Below are 10,028 nucleotides of genomic sequence, written 5' to 3' on the forward strand. Positions count from 1 at the left end.
TTGTTGTTTTGTTTTTTTAGTGATTAATTGTGTTTGTCTAATTGATTTAATTAATATTTGTGTGTATTTAATTTACATGTTAATTATGATTGTTTTAATTATATTATCTGAATTTATTTAAATTAATTACCTTAGTAATATGTAACTTGGATTCATTACCTGTTTAATTACTATACTTATTTAATTGTTTTATTTAGTTAATGTAATGTGTATTTATTTTCTGTATGGTAAATTATGGTTACAGTTATAATTTTTGGCTTATAATTCACGTATAGGTGAGCCGCTGTAGATTAGAACTAAGATAGTTCATGGGCCGATTAGGATGGGGATTAGGGCTTAGTCTCTGATTATTCGTGGACAAGGGTATTCATATACACCTATAAATATAAAGCAAGACATGGTTTAGGGTTTGAAGAACAGAATAAACTACGTTCTGTAAACCACAAACAGAGCCCTAAATTGGTAGTGAAAACAAGAGAGATACAGGGAGAACCAGAGTGGGAGGTTGAGTGGTTCACAAAACATAATCACGGAGGGAAGTTTGGTGTGTGTTACTAGACTACAATAGGAGCAGCAAGGATGGTTAACACTCAGAGACGTGGAATTAGCTTTGCAAGTTTGAGTTTCAAAGGCAAGTTTCTGATCTTCTCTTTCCCAGGAATTTGTGTTCTGTGCATGCTTAGATAGCTGCAGGGATTAAATTAAGTCTTAATTACATCTGTTATGCATGTTTAATTTGTATTTAAATTCATGAAATAAATCTGTTCTTAGTTTGCTTTACAATGTTAACTTGAAACCTTGCTGCTGTTGTGTAACAACTTGGGTTTCAATTCAAGTTTTGGTTGTATGTTCTTGTTCTGTGACCAATATGGAATCTGGGTGGACTTTAAAACATGTATTAAAAACTACTACAGAGGACTGGTGATCATCAGAATCGGAGAGGAGGAAGATGAAACGAACAGAGGCTGCTAAGAGGAGGGAGAGAGGGCTCCCAAACCTCTTAGAGCCAGCTCCCAAAGGGGGGAGCTGGCTCTTGGTGTTCTTGGAGCCGGCTCTAAGAGCCTAGAGCCGGCTTTAGATGAAAAGTAGAGCAGGCTCCCAATTTTGAGAGCCTGCTCCTTCTTAAAACGCACAGGAACGAGTTTTAGGGACTATTTGGGTTACACAGACTTTTCTTAAATGGTTTAATTGATTTTATGGGATGTAATTAATTACTAGGAACTTATAAAACTATTGGAAAACATTGGTACAGTATGGTATTAGGAGATGTAGTAGCATTCAGTTTAAGAAACCTTGTAGTATTGCAGCTGTTTTGCTAGGTTTATATACTGGAACTTATCAAGGCTTTTAAATATGATTTAATTATAGATATAATCATGTTTTCCATAGTATTATAAGTATGGTGAATTAATTAAATCAACTATACTTAGTATAGATTTAATTGGTACTCCAATTGTATTAAACAATATGGAAACATCAATTCATAATTGGACTAAGGAATGGGGTAGGTTGAATTTGGGGGAAAACCTGTAGGTGGTGCACTGTTGTGGTTAAGAAACCTATTTACTGTACTTGGAGATTGTTTTATTTATGATTTAATACTGTAAATCATATTTAGGTGGAGTTATAAGTGTAGAGATTTACCTGAAATTATTTATGCTTGGTTTGGATTAAAAATTGATATATGTTTGCTATTTAACAGCATCAATTTATGGGCAAGTTGGAGAATGTAAATGCTTAGATTATTTTAGCAGTTTATATTATTAGAATGTTATGTTTAGGCCCTATAGTGAATGCCTAATATTCATATATATGTGTTAAATTATATTGATGCATATTTTGGAGAATGGTTGTTGAATGCATAGTGTTATTTTATAAACTGTGCTCTTGGGAGGATTGTATGCACCAGTATGGGACGGTGGCATACTAAGGACGGATTAGTTAAAATACTAACTCCTACCTATTTTGGAATAAGTTGGATTAACTATAAAAGTTAAGTCCTACTTATATGGATGTATATGTACCGGTATGGGACGGTGGCATATTAGGGATGGCTTAGTTCAAACACTAAGACCTACCTACTCTAAAATAAGATGGATTAACTACAAAGGTTAAGTCTTACTTATAACTATATGTCAAGTCAATAAACTTTTTGAATGACACACCTTGAACGGACTTTATATATTTATGTTATGGTGCCATGGTATGAGTTTGAGTCTCAGGACTATGGTTAGGGTGCGTATATCGCCTAGGATGGATAACTGGACAATGGTTTTGGTTCCCTGGTAGGTCTAGATACACATGACCACATTACGTGCGATTTGCATGGTATCTCTACTCAGGCTGAGATATACCTATTGGACTAGTGAGCATCCTATAGTGTGTAATATATAGACATATATGGACTACTCTAGATATTGTTGAGTCTATCTAAGATATATCTGCGTATCGGATTCCTGTTTGGATCGTAGTAGATCAGGACTTGCATGTGGGTCTGACCCACTTTATTATTTTTCAGGTGGTTGACAGTACCAGGCTTAGAGCATGATCGTGTTGATGCAGATACAAACACTCACTCTTCCGATTACATAGGATTTCCTTTCTATTTTTAGTTGAATTTTAATTCTGTAAATTTATTCAAGGATTTGGGATTAGGGGTCCACTAGGTGGATTCCCAAGTTGTACGGTTTTAAATTATACTTAATTTATTATTTCAAGTTTGAGGATTCTTATTTTAGATGTCTTTCAGCGTTTTATTAATTTATCTTTAAATTTAGTTTTTAATTTCTGCTTGTTTACATATTGATTGTCTGATATCCCTCGGATCTGTGCTCGGACTTGATCACCCGTGGCTCTAGAATCGAAGGGTATGACATATATCATACTACCAAGCGTGTTATCATGAAACACCTAAACATGTTATAATGCCAAAACATGTAATTAAAAGCATGCGAATGCATCAAAATATATCAACAAAAGCATGATATGCACCCAAAACCTGTCGTCCTAAGGTATTCAAACCTAGGAGCTCTGATACCACTTGTAACGGCCCAAGTTTTTCAACCCGGTATGTCAGTGATGAACCGAAAGTTAATCCAATAACGGATCCGAAATGCAGAAGCAAATGATAAACAAAGGTCTTAAAAGATAAGAGTCACTCCCGAGACAGCAATGTGATTTCCCATGAGATCACGGAACTTAAAGAAAGCAAAAACGGTAGTAAGGGTCAAAAATGATAAAATTTGCTATCCAAGGGGTAAAAAGGTCAATTCACAATAAAAGAGAGAAAATTGACTCAAAACATGTCAAAAAAGGTTAATACAACCTAATCTAATCATTTTGAAACATTCCAAGAGGTTCCGTGAACATTGGCTAAGAATCCCACAAAATGCCCCGTCCCGGTTGAAGTGAAAACTGACACTACTTCACTAAAACATGAATAACTTCCACTATGTTTGGAATCTAAGAATGGGATTGGTACCATTGGAAATATTACTCAAAATCCTTAAGTTTAGGCTGAAGAATCACACCATTTGGATTAGAAACGAAGAAGTTATGACCCTATGAAGTTGGAAGTTCAGTGCTAAAACTCAACAGAAGCAAGGCTCGGGTTCAAGCTATTTCGGTCGACCGAAATAAAGGTTTGGATGACCAAAATGAAGATGCTGAGACCTGAAATCATGAAGAAAAGATGCAATTCATTTCGGTAGACCGAAATAAGGGTTTGGTCGACCGAAATGAGCTTTGAACAGTTGATTTGGCTACAGGAATGTGATTTTACTATGCATTGGCAATTCCATTTGCCATCGGTCGACCGAAATAGAGTTTCAGTCAATTAAAATACCACAAAAAGCTGCTATGAGCCCAAGGTGTTAAGGTTCAACCTTAACTTTGAATCCCATGATGTTTTGGTTCACAATGAGTATGTAAAACTGATTTTTCATGAGTTTTGATAATGCGAACATGTCAACAACTTTGATATGAGTACTTGAATGTAAAATAATGGCACATGGCCTTATGCACTTCATTTACAATATTTTCATGTGTTAAACCTCAAACTTTGGTTTAAATACATTTTTGATGCAAAGATTGATACCAAAAGTGCCTAAGTACAAAGGCACACATGTTTGGCCCTTGGCCTCTTTACATACATGTTTATAATGTCCAAAGCAAATGTTTGAGTGTTATTACATATCAAGAAAGCAACTGAAGCTCCAAAAATACCATATACTCATGGCATTCAAAATATGATATTAAAAGAAAGGAATGCTAAACACTTGCATGTCAATATACAAAAATCCTTCATTTAGCTCAAAAGCTTCTAAGGATGATGAGCCTCTAAGAACATAGTCTCTTTACCTGAAAAACAACCCACACCACTAGGGTGAGTAATCAAGTTACTCGTAGGATGTGGTGCATGCGCATACCCTATAGTTTCAAGTATAATGTGAACCAAATATAAACCATCACAAGGATGCATTCCACCTAACGTCTATGTTCTCATGGTGCCCTAAGGGATCATCTCAAGCTATACAAATGTTGAAACGGTAAACACGTAACATCCAAGTATACATAAGCAAGTACACTAACCACATTAAAACTAAGATTTACCAAATCACAAGCTACAAGAAATCCATGATTTACAACTTGGAAAGTAATGCGAAGTCAAGTAATGGAAAGACTAGGATATGTGGCCACGAGACCATACAAGTTATTTTGGGTAATTATGACCCATAAGGTACTACCTAGTGCGCACTATGATTTAGGAGAATTCCTTTCCTCCGTACTAGAGCCAAACTCTAGCCATCAAACATTTCATATCCTTACTAGCTTCTAAAAATCAACAAGTTCATGACATTTATACAATCTCAATGCATGAACTACCTACCAAGCATAAGTAGGGTAAAACCACACAAACTATGCCCTAAAGTTTCATGTCTAAAGTGGCAAGCTTATGATACTACACATGATGCCACATGGATTTAATATTAATGTAGGCCACACAATTACTATTTATGCAATATAGTAATTTACCTACAAGTAATTTCAAGTGATACGTACAAGACTTTCAATGAAATCCATATTACTTAACAACACAAGAGTAATTTCAAGATATTCATCACAAACCCTCAATGAAATCGCAAGTATTAGGTAAATCATTAAACAATAACCTACCTATACATTTTAATAGTCATATACATGCTTTAATCCACAAATCCTAAGTCAAGCATATAAAATCTCTATTTATATGCAAATACAAGAATTTTAAAGCATGTAATCAATATATATCAGGCTCCAATATATATAAAATCCAAAGAGGATAAACATACAACCACCCCTACCTCAATAGAGAATTGAATCTCTATAATCCAAGCTACCAAGCGCAAAATGAAAAACAAGTTTAGGGTTATCGAAGAGGAGAGTGAGAGGAATCTTTTGTCTCCCAAGGTTTTTACTCTAAGGTGAATGGAAGTGAGCCAAATTGATGGGATAAGCTATGAACTAAGCTTTCCTCCAATGGTGGATTGGCTAAGGTTCATGAAAGACAATGAAATGAAAAAGTAAAGTGTAAAATGGTGAGTGGAAGGGCTAGAAATCCTCCACTCACTATGTGCTCTTGCACTACCTCTCTCACACACACAATGCAAGACTAAATCTTGATCCTACACTTGTCACTAATCTAATGCCTCCTTCAAGACTTAATCCTAGACCTACATTTGTCAACAATTAATGGCTACATGTGCACCAATCCTAGTCCAACACATGGATGACTCTCCACCTTCCAATTGTCAAGAAACTATGGTACCAGGTCTCTTCACCCAATTGCCAACAAGTGGCACCATGAGAATGTGACACTTGTCACATTTTTCAAAAATTACAAAATAGTCCTTTTTCAAAATATCTTCCAAAATAAATTACAAAAAGGTCCCCAAAACAGAAAATAATTATTTTACATAATTACACTAAAACCCCAAAAGTTAAGAATAATTACACTAAAGTATGCATTCATGCCCTTTATGAATAAAGTAAGCAAATAGCATGCTTTTCAACAAAAGTAAAAACACTAATGTCATGGAAATCAAATATCATGAATGCATGTAAACAGAATCAAGTCCGAGCACAACAAGTGAGGTTATGCAAGGAAAAATGAAAAACGACTAAAAGACAAAATAAGGAAAAGACAAAATAAAAAAAAAGACGAAAAAAGAATATCGCAAAAAATGAAAAAGGAGGAAAAATACCGGGTCATTACTGCACTATTTTAGGTCATGAGGACATCAAATGGTTATCTACCTCTATATTTATAATAATAAATCTCACCAGTGCAAGTTTTCTTAATAATCTGGAACGTATGCATGCAATCAAAAATTTGCAATTAACTCAGAATGGCCAATAAATTTAATCATATTACAATAAAAATATCTATACAATTCTCAAGAAAAGTACAAATTTGGGCTGGGCTTACCACTTACATATTTGTGAATAGGACCCAACCCTTGTAGAACATTCCCATCCTCAAAGCGGAGGTGAGGGATTCAAGTCCTACAAAAAGTGTTTATGAGTGTATTTCTTATCAACAAAAGAATGACTTATCATATCTCTGCTAACACTAATCAGTGTTCGACTTAAGTTGATTCAGTCTCCACAACTCTATGAGATTTCGGCTGAGTTACACTACTCTTAATTTATATGCTGTAATATATATTATTCAATCCACTCCTAGATTTGGACTGGTGGATAGATAAATGGGTTTACCATTTCCCTTTATTAGTCATAAACTTATCCATGCAAATTATAATATTATCACTACATATGAGAAGAAGAAGAAAAATAAAATAAAATAAAAAATTCTTAAGTATTTCCATTTTTCACTTAATAACCTACTAGGCATATATAAAGCCACACATAATTTTTATTTAGTGAGCGTATCAATAAGATGTTATGGTGGCAGTTGGCACAATAAATATGTTCTTTGGTATATTATGCCTACGGAAGAAGTATGATTTCTTATTCAAGTATTATCATATTTATATAACAAAAGATATTCTCTTTTGGACAATATAATAACTACTCATGTACGTATCATAGTAATCACTATTTTAGTTTTGAGGCCTTCAAATGGTTATCTACCTCTATATTTAGTGCAAGTTTTCTCAATAATAACAATCAACTCAGAATGGCCAATCGATTTAATCATGCTACAATAAAGTATCTATACAATATATCTTCGAGGAAAATACCAATTTGGGCTGAGCTTACCACTTAGATATTTGTAAATGGGATCCATCACCTGTATAACCTTCCTATCCTCAAAGAGGAGGTGAGGGATTCGAACCTTACAAGAATTGTGTCGTGTATATTTTGTCAACAAAAGAATGACTTATCATCTCTCTGTGTTCGACCTAAGTTGATTCGGTCTCCCACAACTCTTGTGAGTTTTTTGATGATTAACACCACTCCTAATTTGATGAAGTCTCGCATAACTATGTGAGTTTTTAGTTGAGTAACACTACTCTTAATTAATTTATACGTAGTTATATCATTCAATTCACTAATAAATTTAGACTAATTGGTATATATAAGGGTTAACCATTTCCCTCCATTAGTCATAAACTGATCCATGCAAATTATAATATTATCACTATATATGAAAAAACAACACACTAATTGAGCAAGCAATTTTGATTAGAAAAAGATAGAAAAAAAAATTCCTACAATTGCAATTTATAGTATTTTCATTTTTCACTTAATAACCTATTAGGAATATATAAAGCCATATGACACAGATCATTTCCTAGCCTTTATTGACAAATTAAGCCCTCGAAGTTTTCAATGTTTTGGAAGCCTTCCTCTTCACTGGCATAGACACCTTCTTCTCCTACCCTTGCTTTTTCGCATTCTTGTTACCCTTCTTAGCCTCTCGCTTCTTCTTTAAAGCCATTGATGTCTTGACCTTCTGACTCAACCTCTTGCTCTTCTCGACCTTCTTTGTAGCCTTCTCACTCACACTACTCTTGTAACGAGACCCCCTTGTAGAAGAACCAGCCACCATTTTCACCTCCTCATACGCAGAAACCTTGTGGGATTTCTTGATCTTGAATGACTTACTATTCGGTTTCGTCGCATTCAACACATCTTTCTTCTTCTGAGATTTTTTGACAGGAGCAGCAGCCATCACTTTCACGTTGTCGGAAGCAGAGATCTTGTAGGAGTTCTTGATCTTCGTTAGTTTCCCCGATTTCACCAACTTCTTCAACTGAACGGACAGTGTCTTCTTGCAATTTGGTGGAAGCAGATTCTGGTACTGGTCTTTCATGACCTTTGCAATGGCAGGCTGGCTTGAACCCTTTCGATGCTTCAATGACGTTATCGCTTCACATATCATCTATAAACAATGCAAATAAATCGTTACAATTCAAAGAATCAAAATTTGAAAAAATAACACAACATACATAAAATGGGTGTGAGTCTCGATCTTGCCAAGAAAAAAAAAATGTCCTACAGAAAATGGAGAGAGAGAGAAAGAGAGAGAGAGAATGCACATGGAAGTAGGGTGGATGGAGGATTGAAGGTGTATTAGTGAACTTGGTGGGAGCCTTTTTTGCAGAAGCCATGGTTTGTTTCATATAGAAATGTTTATTAGTGTGTATATATATATGGGAGCCAGTGAGATAGAGAGAGAAGGAATTTATGTACATAAGAGGTGTAAAATTTAAAATTTTAGATATTTTTTATTGGTTAATTAATGGCTGATGTTTCAACAGCAAGTGGTCGTGGGGTAGTGGGTTGAACTAGAAGAAGCTGGTGTGGATCGTGGGTTAGTGGTCTATTCTAAAATATAATGCAATCTAAAAAAAAAAAAAAGAAAAAAAAAAAAAGAAAGGATAATTAATGACTGCAAAACCTAGTTGGCCTTGCCATGAATTTATTGTGCAAATTGATATATACTCATCCAACATTTTAGATAAAAAGTTGTGCATAAGAGAAGTCAGCCTAATTCTGTTGTGGTACGAGTAAGCATGAAGCATCCATTTATAAATACATTTTGTACTTGACAATTAATCAGTTATCAAACCGTAATTGAAACTTATAAGAGTGGTGATTAAAGACTCCGAATTTACAGTTCTCCAGACCAGAATTGATAATATTTATTTGTTTTCATTTTTTCAATTTTTATTTTTTATTTTTTATTTTTTTTACTCTCTTTTCTTTTTCTTTTCATATTTCACACGCATAAAATGAAGTAAATTTATGAATTATACTGAAATTCAAATTTGTAGCGAATTCTGTAAACATAATCTATATCCGATCTATAAAATGTATACAATGTAAATGGGCAAATTACACAGTCCTCCCTTGAGGTTTACAATAATTACAAATACATATTTATAGTCTCAAATATTACTCTGACCACCCCAAAAAAGCAAACCTTGTAACACGAACATCCCTTAATACTTAATACTGATGGATAGTCAAATAGGACTGCGTTTAGTAATGAAACGTTTTCTATTTTCTGTTTTGAGCATCTAAAAAGGTAAAATAAAAACAAAAAGTATGTTTAATAATATATTTTTGATTTTTTGTAACAAAAAACGTTTTCTATTTTTATGAAGAAAGGATAAAATATAAAAAAGTTATTTCTCATGTTTTTGAGATTATTGACTAAAAACGTTTTCACTATTATTATTACATAAACATTGTTTATTTCAAATAAAATGTATGTTATTCATGTTATATACTAATGCTACATATTAAATACTAATAAAAATTATATTTTTAATATATAGTTATATTATATTATATATAAGTGTAAATTATTTTTTATTTAATAAAAATATATATTTAAAATATAATATATTATATAATAGTGTAAATAATATTTGGGACAAAAAAGGATTTATTATATATTTTATATAATATTATTAAATTATTATGCAACATATATAATATATTATTATATACAATACCTATATTATATTATATTATAGTTATATTATTTAATATATTTTATTTATTATAATACAATA

General features: G+C 33.2%; 1 protein-coding gene across 1 annotated transcript; it reads right to left on the reverse strand.

The window, feature by feature from the left end:
• Positions 1-7,587: 7,587 nt before the first annotated feature.
• LOC132310107 (histone H1-like) lies at positions 7,588-9,353 on the reverse strand. The gene is made up of 2 exons (XM_059808333.1): positions 8,544-9,353; positions 7,588-8,386 (listed from the first exon to the last, which is right to left on the reverse strand). Exons 1-2 carry the CDS (start codon positions 8,697-8,699, stop codon positions 7,880-7,882), a joined length of 663 nt encoding a protein of 220 aa, XP_059664316.1. The 5' UTR covers positions 8,700-9,353; the 3' UTR covers positions 7,588-7,879.
• Between the last annotated feature and the right edge of the window lie 675 nt (positions 9,354-10,028).

Source organism: Cornus florida, unplaced genomic scaffold, assembly GCF_030987335.1.
Source record: "Cornus florida cultivar Cherokee Brave unplaced genomic scaffold, ASM3098733v1 CherokeeBrave_3.0.0_Hap2_Chr05, whole genome shotgun sequence".
Taxonomy (NCBI): Eukaryota; Viridiplantae; Streptophyta; class Magnoliopsida; order Cornales; family Cornaceae; genus Cornus; species Cornus florida.

What these genes read in the sequence shown, in the direction of transcription:
- LOC132310107 (XM_059808333.1), bottom strand. Translation starts at nt 8,699, where the DNA reads ATGTACATAAATTCCTTCTCTCTCTATCTCACTGGCTCCCATATATAT. An exon ending in TCCATCCACCCTACTTCCAT is followed by an intron (nt 8,387 to 8,543) that starts GTGCATTCTCTC and finishes CATTGTTTATAG; the next exon opens with ATGATATGTGAAGCGATAAC.